At 35.7% G+C, this 15,319-nt stretch overlaps 3 protein-coding genes across 5 annotated transcripts in view; 1 reads left to right on the top strand and 2 right to left on the bottom strand.

Moving 5' to 3' along the window:
• Window positions 1-4,672, top strand: part of LOC129277834 (queuine tRNA-ribosyltransferase accessory subunit 2-like) — a 102,046-nt gene extending 97,374 nt beyond the window's left edge. For all 3 annotated transcript variants that reach the window (XM_064110259.1, XM_064110258.1, XM_054914009.2), the window contains one exon: window positions 2,060-4,672. The gene's annotated coding sequence lies outside the window, so the exon portion shown is untranslated. The remainder of the gene's footprint in view (window positions 1-2,059) is intronic.
• Window positions 1,975-4,384, bottom strand: LOC135156762 (uncharacterized). Its single transcript, XM_064110008.1, has 3 exons — window positions 4,263-4,384; window positions 2,067-2,321; window positions 1,975-1,983 (listed from the first exon to the last, which is right to left on the bottom strand). Exons 1-3 carry the CDS (start codon window positions 4,353-4,355, stop codon window positions 1,975-1,977), a joined length of 357 nt encoding a protein of 118 aa, XP_063966078.1. The 5' UTR covers window positions 4,356-4,384.
• Window positions 4,673-5,357: 685 nt separating the features above from the next.
• Window positions 5,358-14,962, bottom strand: LOC135156761 (sperm receptor for egg jelly-like). Its single transcript, XM_064110007.1, has 6 exons — window positions 14,722-14,962; window positions 13,916-14,152; window positions 12,950-13,095; window positions 12,126-12,389; window positions 10,735-10,860; window positions 5,358-5,459 (listed from the first exon to the last, which is right to left on the bottom strand). Exons 1-6 carry the CDS (start codon window positions 14,960-14,962, stop codon window positions 5,358-5,360), a joined length of 1,116 nt encoding a protein of 371 aa, XP_063966077.1.
• Between the last annotated feature and the right edge of the window lie 357 nt (window positions 14,963-15,319).

The following is a 15,319-nucleotide window of genomic DNA, read 5'->3' as shown; positions in this document are numbered from 1 at the left end:
CTTGTGACCAAAAAATGGTAACCAGATCCCTTTGAAATACCTAGATGAACCAAGTTTGAAATTATCCCTTAAATATATGGCTTAATCACGAGCACAAGCTATTTGATCATATTTCCATGTAGCATTTGAAAACAATAAAATACATTATAAAAAATTTGCGATACCAAAATTTTTTGATGTACATTTGATCAGAATCCTACAAAGAGGCTGTGAATAAAAATTTAGCAATTTTGGGCCATAATAAGTTTATTAGAGCAAATGTTTTATTTCATGCATAAATTAGCATAATTAATTCATTAAAAAAAATCTTAGTTATTTAGAAAAATTAATCATATAGCCTTGTAGATTTTATTGCACACTACCACTGTGCAAATTTTCGCGGCACTCGTGCGATCGACCGCCGAGCTCTCAGGAGGGGCGGAATTCGCCCCCCTCGGCTGTGAGATGGGTCCAAATAACCCGGCTCTTTTAAGGTTAATGCAATGAGTTTCTAAGTGGATTATAAAGAGAAAATCAGATAGAGAGAAATAACTAATGAAAACAAAATAATGAACGAGATATGCCTCCAGCAACCATGTACAGTGCATCTTCATGACTGTTCAACTCACACATGCTTCTTGCGGAGATAGAGTGTTGAAACAAAATGTTGAAATAAATATCAATAAGGATAGTGGTGGATTGTATAAAGCACAAGTGATGGCTTATCAAAAATGGCACCTTAATATTTATGTATTTACCATGACAATGATAAAAGTCTCAGGAGACAGCTTACTAGTATGTCTTTCCATCAGTCTTTTTCTTTCTTTTTTTTTTGTTCATTGCAGTGTAATGATAAAAAAACACAATTATGTCGTTGGAGTCTTGTAAAACGGATTTTTGAAACACTTGTAAATATCAATTGTAAATAAGATCATAACAATTTATTAAACAAGTGGAATGCCTCTGGCAGTCTTGCCTGCATTATATAGCAGCAGTGCTGACTTTGAAAACAGCTATTGAATAATTATTCACAAAAGAAAACTTTAAAATGATAATGAAATACTATGTCCATTGACCCAAAATGACCTTTGACCATGATCATGTGATCTAAGATGTGTGCAAGACAATCATTTATGCTTGATTACCCTTCTGTTTATGTTTCATGAACAAAATCCATAAACTTTCTAAGTTATGATGCCAAATTAACAAATATCCTCAACGTGACCAAAGTTCATTGACCCTAAATGACCTTTCACCTCGGTCATGTTACCTGAAACTCGCACAGGATGTTTAGTGATATTTGATTACTCTTATGTTCAAGTTTTATGAACTAGCTCCATAAAAATTTTAAATTTACGATGGAGATTCAACAAATACCCCTAAACATGCCCACAATTCATTGACCCTAAATGACATTTGACCTTGGTCATATGACCTGAAACTAAGGCAGGATGTTTAGTAATTTTTCATTACCCTTATGTTTAAGTTTCATGTGTAAGTTGTGATGACATTTCAAAAACTTAACCTTAGGTTAAGATTTCGATATTGATTCCCACAACATGGCCTAAGTTCACTGACCCTAAATGATCTTTGACCTTAGTCATGTGACCTGAAACTAGTGTGCTTCACTCGAGTAAAGGGTTGCAGTCTACTCATGCCTTGTGTACTGAAGGCCCTCTCGCTGAATTGAAGTTTTGTATGCGCTAGTCTTTGTGTGGAGACACACTTGTTGATCAAAGTTTCAATCATGGTCTGTGCCTACGGACTAACCTGAAACCAAGGCAGGATGTTCAGTAATACGTGATTACCCTTATGTCCAAGTTCATGAACTAAGTCCATATACTTTCTAAGTTATGATGTCATTTCAAAAATTCAACCTGAGGTTAAGATTTGATGTTGACGCCGCCGCAACCATTGGAAAAGCGGCGCCTATAGTCTCGCTGTGCTTTGCAGGCAAGACAAAAAAGACATTTGAATCACCCAAATAAACAGTTTTCATGATACCTGTTGAAGACAGAAATGGTTGACCAATAAATAACAAATTTTCCCCCTTTCTCTTCTGTCATTTCTATTATTAAAGCACTCACATGGCTGTCCACAATGTCATCAAAGCTTGATTCCTCTCCGTCATCCAGTGCATCGCTTGGAAGCTGGAAGTGGGAAGTCCTGGCCTCGCTCTCCTTGACCTTGGATGCCACCTCCCATCTCTCTTGCCTCTGGAGGATCAAGGACACCGCTTCTGTTCTTATCACCATGCTCTCTTCACCAGGGACCCTGTTCTGCAGGACGGCCGTCTCCAACTCTTCCAGGGCTTGCAGGGTAGCCATGGTGACATTTCTTGTCTGTGGACAAAGCATTGGTCAAGTAGAAGAGGCATTTTGTATTAAAATGATTTAAATAACGCTACATGTCATTAGGATCACTTGATTTCATGGTAAAATCATCAGACTCTAAACTAAAGGGATTTGAATCTCTGACTGAAGTGTTAGTATTAGCATCCTTCGAAAGAAGCAAATCTATGTTTTGCCTCTATCCACCAAGTGTTAATTCATTAGGTACAGTGTACTCACTGTACTGTCATATGGCTTGGGAGCTTTATTACTGGAATACGTCTCCTCAGATACTGGAGAGCGTGCATTGATTGTGAGAGGGCAAGATAGAGTCTGGTGGCCTAGGTAATCATGATTTTTGAAAAAGGAGTGGAACATTGTTCTGAATATCATGTATCATACACAATTATTTGTATATAAAATGAATCAATTTGATATTAAGTTTGAACCTTGTTTCATAATCAATGGTCAATTGAAAATCAGGCAGATTTGAAATTTTGTAATATAACAGATTGGATCTTCCATGACGAGTTAAGTTTGGCTTTATACATGCTTGTGTGAGTGCAAATGTGCAAACAATATTAATGTCTGCCCAGTAGTACACAACTATAGGCAAGGTCTGTCTGATACCCTGAAGGTGATGTAATTACACAGCAAGCTGACTTTGAATTTATGGGCCGTTGCATTTCATTTTGAATCAAGCGCAAGCCCCAAAATTGAGCGTAAATCCTTTGATCAAACACAATTGTGTTGTTGATTTGCATTCAATTGAAACTGAAATTCTCTTGCAGTGCCATGATTACGAATGACTGTGGGATGTACATGTACACTTCATTTTGCGAATACGCTTTATTTTCCAATTGAATTCAAGTTCTTGTAATCCATCCAAGTTTATCTCAAATCTGTCCACAACAATCAGCAGCTGCACATTTAAATTTAAAATCTGAAGACATACCTGTACAATGGTATACAAATAATGAATGTTTATAAGTGCAATGGACAGAATACCTCATGAGGTGAAAGATGAAATGATTCATTCAACTCGGCTACACCTCGTTGAATGGATCATTCATTTCATCTTTCACCGAATGAAGTAAACTGTCCATTGCACGAATGATAAGAACATTCATTATTTGGTTTATATGACTCCTAAAAGTAAATTCGTTTTCATATTGAATTTATGAATTTCGATGCAAAATATGTTGATACAGTGCGAGCTCAATCTATTGATTGTTGCGTACATATCATGATGCGCGCTGAAAACAAGAGAGGTTTTACTTGTGGTGCCTGCAGTCTGGGTGCGCGCGTGCAATGGACAAAATCGTATGGATCCAAAATTGCACGATGAACGGATCCAAAATTGCATGGTTAATGACGTCATTGTAAAATGGGCTGAATGATCGATACTAAATAACCAATCAAATGACAAGGATCCAGCTAGCTGCTCTTTGACAAACATCTCTGTATTGAAAGCTTCCTTGTATAGACGAACCTGCAATGTATTTTTTTTAGTTATTTGCTCTGAAGCGCCTTGAGCATGTAATAAATGGAAAGTGCGCTATGCAAATTCTATGTAGTATTACTATGATCAAAAGGATACAAGTTCAGGAATGCTGCTACCTTATTAAAAATGTAAAATGATAGAAATACTGGCATGGGTGCTTCACTTCTGATGCGAGGTCAGGGCCCTACCGTGGAGGATCATTTTATTTTTACTGGGAGTGCTGAGCACTGTCACAGCACCCCCAGTAATAGATAATCCTCTGTGGCCAGGTCCACGTGTGAGGTCAAAGGTCACCCTCATGAAATATATATTTTTGTTGAATTATCAAATTAATAAGATGTCTGCCAAAGTAAGAATTAGAAAGTCAAAAAGGGGCCTAAGCTTTCGATCCTAGCAGAATCTTCGTCGGAGGCAAAATGACAAACATATAAAGTGTAAGAATTACTCACATTTTCGATAGCCTTCCCAGCTTCGTCATCCTGAGCTGCTACAGGAGTACTTTCATTTACAGCTGAAGATAGCGTGCTGAAGGCGGCTTCCATGATGTTTGATAGTCCAACCACAATGAAGCTTGTTGGTGAAAGAAAAATAAATGTTGTTTTGATGTTTTTGATAGAAAATGTTCATAAATATTAGATAGTATATTGCACCCTGCCCCCCCCCCCCAGACATGTTTTTTGCAACTGTAACAGAAACCGTCAGATTTTGAATTCTCTTTTGTTGTCACACCATGGGCACTGAAGAAGAGTATGACAATGCCTTCCATTTTAGAAAGCTATGCTCCGTTTTCTTTTAAAATCTATGATTTCAATTTTTTAAGCCATTCATCTAATACCAATTGTGATTCCTTAGATGCCAAGCAGACCAATTATCTTTTTATTTAGGTGTATATAAAAGTACATGTACATATTCAAAAACATATATTCTGATTAATAACTAGTATCTGTAAAATATGCCTTGACATAACATGCACCAAACAAATTCATTATTGAGGAAATCAAGAGCATAGTAGATGTGATGTATAGTATGATGTGACACACTGCTGAAATATTCAAAGTATCCTTCGCCATTCAGCCGGGAAATAAAAATACTGTGAAGAGTTACACTTCAATAACATTCATTTATTTATACTTTTCTCAAATATCTTAGTGTACTAAGCAATGTTAAGCTCGAGAAAGTAAGAAGATAAAGTTAATCATCCATTTCAATTTTACTGACCAAAAGTACTAAGCATACCTTGACCTTGGTCCCATCTTTTAAAGAGTTATGATTGTTCTGATCAATCTCAACTACATGGAAATCCATCAATATCATAATTTTTCCTCCAGGAAATTCACACAGTGTATTCCGGTAAACGAGGTGGGGCACACTGAATTGTCAAGACAACGATCAATGTATGAATATTCATGTACATTACATGTATATCTCGAAAACCTTTCGAAGAAACATGCCTTTATAGTTGTGGTTGATCGGATCACTCACAACTCTTTGTAGGACTTGGTCCTGCAGTCATACTGTACGTATTGCATAAGTTGATCTTCTACCTACCTTGCTGTTTCTTCCACTATGTCCCCTCCGGAGTGACCACTGCCACTCTCTTCTCTCAGGAGATGGCTCATTTCTTGATAACTCTGTGCAGCTGATAACTGTAAATGTGAAATATATTAGAATAGTGCATGTTGTTACTATCGAGGAATTAGATCTGTGTTGTTGATGAAGCGTCATATTGTGCCATTCATATGTATGAAGATAGATAGTGCCATTTGTAATCAAAATAGTTACGGAAGGATCTTTTTAATTACACAAATTTGAAACAGATTTATTATGCTGTTTAATGTTGATTCTTATTCAAATAAATACATCTCAGGATTTTTGTTTTATTGGAAGGATGTTTTATGGAGAGTTAAATATGATTCAAAATTTGTAAGTTCAATGAGCATTTGGTATTTAAAACGTCTAATATCGGTTGCAGCGGACTAGCCAAAATTCGCAATGCCTCATGGGAAAAAGTGGACATCTGCACGAGTTAGTACTAAAGTGCATGCATGCATGCATGCAAGTATTCAGCGCTGGCCGACGTGGCTTGACTGAATAATCTGTTTACTAGGGTCCAGGAGGTGAGAGAATAATTTGCCCGCATATTTCTGTATGAAATTTAGACCGTTTTTGGTGAATTCCTGCAATATGGTTTTCATTTTTGAATTATCACAATCACATTACAGTACACTAGCACTGTGCGCTGCCTGCGCCTGTGCTTGATGTCGACCGCAAAGTTAGACAATTGGCCTGTTTGCTGCAACTGATAGATGGCACATCATATTGTGAATCCAACGAATTGATAGTAATGCTATATCTGGGCCTATCCACTGCATGGGCATCTGAATTTATATTTAGCGGTATATACACCACACAACTAGAATGTGTTATTTCTGTTTATGCTTCCCCAGAAACTGTATTACAAAGAAATGTTGATTGTACATTATTGAGCAGTTACAATGTATATATGATCATTGGAATGAAAATGAGATACCCTGCAACCGTGATTTGAACTAGACGCGTCACAAAAGTCTGAGGTGACCTGAAAATGGGAAGCATAATTACATCCTAAAAATCACTTAATTTCACTCCTTGTGACAAAGCCCCCAGGTAGAACCTGTATCACAAACTTGCCCTATAGTTTTGGCAATGAGAACTACCTAACTTATTCCTACCCATCTTGTTAATTGTTTCACAATACCATGATGGCATGTTTTATTTCATAAAGTTCTGATGTAATGATCCAGGGGGCCATTTCACAAACAGTTGCATTTAAATGGGAATGTTCAGGATTCAAACTTCTCCCACAATGCTATACCAAATTGTTATGTTCATTAGAACATGGACCTATGATTAGAATCTGGGACTGAATAACCAATAGTCAGGCTCCACTGCACTCTGCATTACTTAACAGGTGGAACATTTTTGTACTGAATGGGTTGCCTTATCTGGCAGAATTAGCTTCACTCTCCCTGCACAGAAGTTATACAAGCAGGACATATGGGTCAATGGGTATAGATAATGGAAGCTCAAATTTATGGCAGATTGTGCTGCAAGTATAAATCCATGTCAGAGCATAAAGAACACCAGAACTAACATCGAGGCATTCATGATTCCCTGTAGTAGTCTTTCAAGTCAAACTGTAAGTTAAAATGAAATCATTTTCTGTTCATTTTGTATAATTTACATGTCAGTGTCACTGAGAGTCAAATTCACAAGAGCCTATAAATTTTAGAGATGAATGAAAAAAATTGTTATAATCAACTTACCTCTTATTTAATCAATGTCATATGCTCAAGACTATTTTGAATATGATTATTAAGAACTAATTGTTTGAGGATAAGAATGATTAACTTTGACTCTTAGAATTGGAAAGGACATTTTGAGGAAATGCTAATTAGGTAGAAGTCTTATTTCTGTTACCAGAAAATATGTGGACCGGTCATGTTTATTATTCAGAGAACAGGTTTAAATATCTCTTTTGAACTTTATTATTTTGTATGTTAAATATTCCATAGGCCTATAATTACACTTTTGGATAAGAAACATCAGTAACATACATAATCAACAAAGCAAACAATGAATAAAGATTGAGGGGCACCATTTTTCTGAGCCATTGTGTTTAAGACTGTTCCCTCCAATGCAATGATTGTTATTTTGCTATTGTTGATTCTTTTTATGTTGTGTGTTTAAATGTTTCATATAAAATAGAATTTATAACCAATCAATAAACAGATCTTTAGGCCTATTTGATTAATGAAATCATAATTTTTCTGCATTGTCATTTGTCTGGCTTTCCAGTAATTTATTAGAAAGTCTTTTCTGTAGACACAAATTAAATGTCCTTGAGTTTACTTTAGTATTGAGCAAATAAAGTAACAAGTGGAATGCCTCTGGCTGTCTCACCTGCATCACGCGATTCAATATAGTAGCAAGTGCTGACTTTGAAAACTACTATACAATAATTATTCACAAAAAACACCATTCATGTAATGATACAATACTACGTTCATTGACATTTGACCTTGATCATGTGACCCAAAACTGATACTTGATTACCCCTATATCAACATTTTATACACTATATCTATAAACTTTGAAAGTTATGACAGCAATCTTATAATTACCTCTAAAATGGCCAAGGTTCAATGACCTTTGACTTTGGTCGTGTGACCTGAAACTCCAAAAGATGTTTAGTGATAATTGATGGCTCTTATGTCAAAGTTTTATGAACTAGACCAATATACTTACAGAGTTATGATGGTAATTCAACAAATACCCCCAACATGGCCAAAGTCCATTGTCCTTTGACCATGGTCATGTGACCTGAAACTCGCACAAGATGTTCAGTGACACTTGGTTACTCTTATGTCAAAGTTTTATGAACTAGACCAATACACTTACAGAGATATGGTAATTCAACAAATACCCCCCAACATGGCCAAAGTTCATTGACCTTAAATGACCTTTGACCTTGGTCATGTGACCTGAAACTCGGACGGGATTTTCAAAGATACTTGATTACTCTTATGTGACCTCGGTCATGTGACCTGAAATGTGCACAGGATGTTCAGTGATACTTGATTACTATTATGTCCAAGTTTCATTAATCAGATCCATAAACTTTCAAAGTTATGATGGTAATTCAACAGATACCCCCAATTTGGCCAAAGTTCGTTGACCCTAAATGACCTTTGACCTTAGTCATGTGGCGTGAAACTCAAGCAGAATGTTCAGTTATACTTGATCAACCTTATGTCCAAGTTTCATGAACTAGGTCCATATATTTTCTAAGGTATGATGACATTTCAAAAACTTAACCTTAGGTTAAGATTTTGATGTTGATTCCCCAACATGGTCTAAGTTCATAGACCTTAAATGACCTTTGACCTTGATCATGTGACCTGGAACTCAGGCAGAATGTTTAGTAATACTTGATTAACCTTATGGCCAAGTTTCATGAACTAGGTCCATATACTTTCTAAGTTATGCTGTCATTTCAAAAACTTAACCTTTGCTATGCAGGTGAGACAAAAATTATGTTTAAGGTACATGTATTAACGCATGCTTCTGGTTGGTTGATTATGAAGTTGCATTTCGGCAGTCAGATGGTAAAACAGTCTAACTCAAAAATTTGACATTTTGGGGTACAATCCTGTGTGTTATGCATTTTTTTCAGTGTTAAAATGATTTATTATAAATGTACTTTGATGATTGTGGAATATGAATATATCAATAAATAAATAAATAAATAAATGTGAGGGCACTCTTTTCAATGGTGCTATCAAGAAAATCCCATTATGTCTTGTTTTAGAGGAGATTTCTTCTTAATTTTTTTGTATTTTCCTTCAGATCTGATGGTAAACTGGTCTCTGAGTAAGCCAATTGTCTAATATCATAGAAGTAAAACCTTTTAATCTTCTTAATTGAGATTTTTTTTAGTTAGACCAGACCAGTTTACCTAAGTTAGGCCATTTTCAGTAATATCGTTTGCCGCTTTTCTTCCTAAACCTTAAGGCTGTTCTGCATGTTAACGCTTTATGAAAAACAGAACAGTATTAAAAATGGTCTATTTAGAAGCTAGACCACTTTAATCCATAAGATAAGACTGTAAAAATGGTTTAACTAGAAAATAGACCTTTTTACCATAGTATGTCAATAGTGTTCATGGTCTATTTAGAAGATTTTACCATCTTAGGATGTGTAGTATGAGTGTATACATGTAACATGTGCTGTGGTTAAATAGTCTATCTGCACAAAAATCTCATTTATTTCACAACTAAAACCCCAAATAAGCACAAAATTCTTACTGGCATTTAATAAGCTTTTTCTTGTCCCATTGCTAAAAATGTTTTATACCCGTCTCCTAACAAAAGCTAAAACTTCCAAACTTTAAAGTTATTTTTCTCAGAAAAGTGATGTTTCGAGATAGACCGTAAAAACAACTGAGCTATTTTGATACCTAAGAAGATGGGGGGGGGGGCCAAAAATGCAAAAAATTGACAGATGAAAATGGACACATAAGTTACCCATGACATAATAATCTACAAAAAATAAAAAATCAAATTGTTCAAAAAATTTCACAACTAATTGATTTAGCTAATTTATGCATAATATTCAAGTTTGTTCTATTATCAACTAAATAAAGCCCCAAACCACTTTATTTTCATTCACAGAATCTTGTAGAATTATCAAATATACATTAAAAAATTCAGAATCACATTTTTTTTCTAATTTTTTCAATGGAACATTATCATAAACATGATGAAATTATTTTATAGTTTCATCAGTCTATTGATTTATTTATGAATTTTGACTAATTCCACAATTGCAATGGATTTGTACACAAATTCATGTCTTTTAAGCAATTTTGAGTCAACATGCTCTCACAGAATTTTGTGTAGTTTCCAAACCACATCTATGTTTAAATGACCCAAGAAAGCTTTTAAAACTCAAATTAAACTGGATAGGATCCCGCCACATATCAACGCTTAACTCGCAGTTAGTAATCAAGAGAAAATCTGTAAACTTCAAGGTAAATTCTACTATATCTTCATTGATTTCATTCAATATTGTAATGTATGTATGTATACTGGATACTTTGTATTGCGCTATTTACTGTTGAGATTAGTTCACAGATTTACTACAGCAAGAGAACACAAGTTCTACCACACTCCACAACTTTTTCCTCATCTCACATTCCATTGACTCTGTACTCAAAATGTTGCTGACTTGCATTGGCTCTTCACATAACTACATTCAAGAATAACGATATGTTCTATACATTTGAAATATCAGCATATCTTGTAATATAATTTCTTACTGTGGAATGTGTGATAAAATGTATGTGAAAAAAATTGTTTTCAGTTTTGGGCAAAGCCTTACTTGAGCTGCAGCAGAAATTTCTTCCTTCTCTTGAGTGACCTGGGCAATGGCAGCTGAGGTTTGTTGTAGCGTTTCCATGTCTCTAAGTTCTATCTGACGGATGTTGGCAATGATGGACTCTCTAGCCTGGAAAATAAATATCATGCTGCGTGGTTATTCTGATTACAATAAGAAAAATAATCTCAAAAACTTTCAACCACATGTTTTTTTAAATGGTCTGTTTTCCTTTGCTGGTTCAGTCTCCTGTTCATTCATGCTTATTCCCCTGGAGAGTGTTTCATTAAACAAATAGTCAGTGATTTTCAATGATAACTGTTATAAGCTACTGAAATCCTTGCATCTGATTGGCTCAAAGCTAATAATTCAGGGAAAATTACTGACATGATACTTCATGAAGCACTCCCTGATTTTGATGAGGGGTGCAAGCCTCAAAGCTGCTGCATGTCGATCTCTATTCACTATTTGTATCATCTTTGATAGAATTTATATTAGACAGAATCTTTCTTTGAATGTTTTAAACAAACAAAATATAATAATGAATAAATGATATAGGATTTGTATAGCGCACGTCTCCTCCATGCCAGGAGCTCAAGGCGCTCCTGGCATGGCAACAAAACACATGTTGGTCTTGGTTTCTGTTGCAGTTAAATGGATTTATGTTAGCTTGACATGAAAGTAAAATGTATATCAGCTTAAATACTATTAGCGTTTTCTTTGATATTCACTTAGAATTGAAAGCAAAGTTTGATTGGTTGAAGAAGCTACATTGATTTTGGAGTGATTCAGTAAAATAGCAATGTGGTTATTGAGGGTAAGGAGGGGTGAAGCAAGCAGATATGTACTGAAATGAATATGCATCAGTCATCAAACAAGCTGTTCCTCTGTGCACTGGAGATTGAGCTTCAATTAGTATTACCTTGTTAAAGTAGAATTTATAATATTGATGATCATTATAAATATAATGATGATACTGATGCTAGTCACACCAACAAAACCGCCCAAATGTATGTCATTGAAAATAACGTATCGGGGAGTGTTTCATAAAGCTGTTCATTAGATACGAGCAGCTTTATGAACGACAGGTGACCCTTTCTCTGGAACTACATTAGCACCAATGAAAATCTTATGGTGTATCATTATCTACAAGAAAGAATCACCATTTGTTTATAAAGTAGATCATAACTTACAAAAAGCTTTATGTCTGGAGTCACTGGCGGAAATCAATCCTTATGTCACATCTATTGTTCGTGGGGATGATCTATTTTTCCATTCCCCCACCCCCCCCCCACTTGAATAGCATGACGTCACAGATTTACACCCGTGTCTGGAGTCAATATTACCGGTGTGACTTGGGCATAAAGCGATATACAAATCCATTTTTTTTTCCATACTTCTGCTCTCTTTGTCTTCTTTTCTTCCATGAAGTCACTTTCCTCCTCCTGCTCCTCCTCTGTGGCACTTGCAGATTCGTCAGCGTCATGCTCGGCCTCCGCGTTGAGTAAAGACGTGAGCGTATACACCAACTGTGTGGCACTCTGAGTGTCCCCGGTTTCTAGTAGACTTGAGAGGGCGCTCTCTTCACCAGACGCCATCTCCAGGATAGTGTCAGTCACAGTTTTGTCAGGTTGGCTCGTGTCTACTGCTGGTTCTGCTACCTGTGGTTGATAAGGTCATTCAATCCAAAGACTCCATATAAATTACATGTGCACGATGTACAAGATATTTCATTATTAAAGTGCCCCCATGTTCTAAAAAATAAAATGCAAAGAAATGGGACTAGAATATAACCTTGTATCGCATACCAGGCTATAGCAAAGGTTTCACACAAGTATTAATGAAATTTAGGTCAGTTTGTCTCTCACAAAATTTAATTAATATTGAGTTAAGTAGACATGTGTAAACATGTAGTTCTAAGCTGATGCTTACTCTGTTCTATTTAGTGTTAAAATTTTGCAAGCCTACTAATATTTGATTACTTATCATATTTGTTTAATAATACATGTATTTAAATTTTTGAAAGATTTTCCCATATAGACTAACTGGGTACCTTGGTGCATAAGTACAAATAACATGAATATATAAGATAATTAAGAACTAAAAATCCATCAAATTTGATGGCCACCTTCGGACATTTTCTATTGCTTTATATAATGGTTTAAATGCATGAAGCGTCTGCTTACAATGAACATTCCAACAAATATAAAGCAACTGATACCTTTACAGCAACTGAAGTACTGATACTAGCCCCATAGGTATCAGATACCTTGATGGAAATGTCAACTTGAAAATCACGGCTTGCTGTGCCAACAGGTAGGAAAGTCGGAGGAATATGCGGATCCACACCAAAATATATCAAGGTACCTTGATTAGAAATAATATTTGTAAAGAGTAAATGGTAATGTCAAAATACAGTATTTAAGGGATAATATCATTCTGTATTTTTAAGGAGTTACCATTCTTTGTTTAAAAACTCATCTTCATTCAGTTCATTGCATAATATATTTACATGCTTGAATCATGTCACTTTTCACACGTGTGGCCCAAAAATAATAATAATGAGGTTAATTTTCTAAGTTTGTAAAGCATTACGAGAGACTTGCAGTTTCAAAAATTAATTTTTATTATCATTATCATTTATCACATTCCTGTTAATTAAATCTGAAGAAGTAAATTGTAAAGTATAATGTGTGAATGTGTGTTTTACTTTATATAGTGAGTGATTGTATTACCGTCTGGCCTTGTACAGGTATTACCGAACATGCGCATTATATGCGTCAGAAAATAATTTCATATGCTCAAAACTTTGTAACATCCTTCCTAAGGGAACTTGGATAGAAAGATGATGAAAAATGGTCAAACATTTTCCAACAAATTACAAAGCCTTTGTATTCTCAAAATAATAAAACATTGTAATTTTTGTTGTTTTCTCAACTTTTTCCACACAAAACACACACTCGGTAATAAGATACCATTTTCAAATGACCAAAATATTTCACATGCAGAGAGGGGTGCAATTGGAAGCAGATATTGAGCAAAGACGAACGATTTCGGCAATATTTTTACATAAATCTTGTAGATATCTGTGTGATCACGGTTAAAGTTTGATGAAATTTATGAGAATATTGTGTTTGATACGACTGAATTCATGAAAAAAGTTTGGTAATACGATCCACTACCATACCTGTTGTTGAAGAATCATGGAAGGAGCTAACCCCCGTTTTAGTCTTGGAACCCGTCAACGCTCTGACCTCATAACTCAATGGTTCATCATCATCCACGAATCCCTGACAGAGTATTGTAAAATGAGTCTGCAGAACCACACCCTCGGTGGGTGACGCACTGCAGGTTCCAAGCTGTGGAGGGGAGTTGGATTTGAAGGCATATTCGGCAAAAGTCTTGGTGCCACTCCAACTATATACTGATGAAATAGGAAAGGAAGGAAATCAACCAGGGGAGCATTACATCAATAGACAATCAGTGATTTCTGTTGACATTTTTTTACAAGCTACTGAAATCCAAGATTCTTATTGGCTCAGAGAAACTTTGTCATTGAAGTCAATGACAAAACTCTTCATGAAATACTTCCCTTACTGCTTAGTACAATTCACACATTTTTTGTCTGCAAGGACCACCCAGTTCCAATAGGGGAAGGGTAGAATGAAATCTGGGAAGATCGGTTATCATATACTATAGGGGTATAATGTTTATGCTGTCATCTATCCTCTTTTTGCACTCTGAAACTTTTGTATAAAGCATGTTATAAATATCTATTATTATTATCGTCATCATTATTACCATTATTATGTTCATCATTATGATTTTTATCATTATGGATAATTAGAGGTATGATACAGGTTGGTTTCGTCATTGAGATACTTCCCCTTTTTTTAACAATCTTGGGCATAAATAAGAATTTAACAAGATACACTTAAGCTTCAATAGATAAGCATTGATTTGAAAGAACTTGTACATGTACAACACACTTACCGAGCACTTTCAAGGTGTAGTCCTCAGATCCTCCAAATATATAAGCCCGGATGGCAAGGTAGGCATTGGTCCTACTCGTAGTGGTGTCTTCATACCATGAAAGAGACTGCTTGCTGTTGTTGGAAGAGGCTGGGATCAGAGACCAGGAATAGCGGGGTCTAGTCTGCAGCGTACAGTCTTCGCACTTGGCGGTGAGGACAAGCCGCTCGGAAGGATTGAGACTGAAGCGACAGTTTGACATGCACCTATACATGTATATGGAATATTGTCGGAATGGAACATGCTTTATTATTACACTGGAACCAATGGTTGTCAGATTCATGTTACTACATATATATATCACCTTTAAAACAAGCTTGAAATAACAGTGAGTAAATTTTTCAGAGATTGCCACAGTAGTATTGTGAACTTGGGGTAAATAATACCTTCAAGTCACCTGGCAATGAACATCAAGTACAAATAGACTTGAATAAGATGGTTGACTGGTCCTAGGCTTGGGGGATGAGATTTAATCCATCGATACGTAATACCATGAGTATCACTCGAAAGAGGAAGCCTGACCCTACCAAATACACAATGGTGGGAACTAGACTGGAAG

Source organism: Lytechinus pictus, chromosome 15 (genome assembly GCF_037042905.1).
Source record: "Lytechinus pictus isolate F3 Inbred chromosome 15, Lp3.0, whole genome shotgun sequence".
NCBI lineage: Eukaryota > Metazoa > Echinodermata > Echinoidea > Temnopleuroida > Toxopneustidae > Lytechinus > Lytechinus pictus.
The sequence above is the reverse complement of the archived record's forward strand: the minus strand, read 5'-3'. Positions and strand labels throughout refer to the sequence as shown.

What these genes read in the sequence shown, in the direction of transcription:
- LOC135156762 (XM_064110008.1), bottom strand. Translation starts at nt 4,355, where the DNA reads ATGGAAGCCGCCTTCAGCACGCTATCTTCAGCTGTAAATGAAAGTACT. An exon ending in CTGGGAAGGCTATCGAAAAT is followed by an intron (nt 2,322 to 4,262) that starts GTGAGTAATTCT and finishes CTTTGTCCACAG; the next exon opens with ACAAGAAATGTCACCATGGC.
- LOC135156761 (XM_064110007.1), bottom strand. Translation starts at nt 14,962, where the DNA reads ATGTCAAACTGTCGCTTCAGTCTCAATCCTTCCGAGCGGCTTGTCCTC. An exon ending in CCATGATTCTTCAACAACAG is followed by an intron (nt 13,096 to 13,915) that starts GTATGGTAGTGG and finishes TTTCTAATCAAG; the next exon opens with GTACCTTGATATATTTTGGT. An exon ending in AGAAGACAAAGAGAGCAGAA is followed by an intron (nt 10,861 to 12,125) that starts GTATGGAAAAAA and finishes TTTATTTTCCAG; the next exon opens with GCTAGAGAGTCCATCATTGC.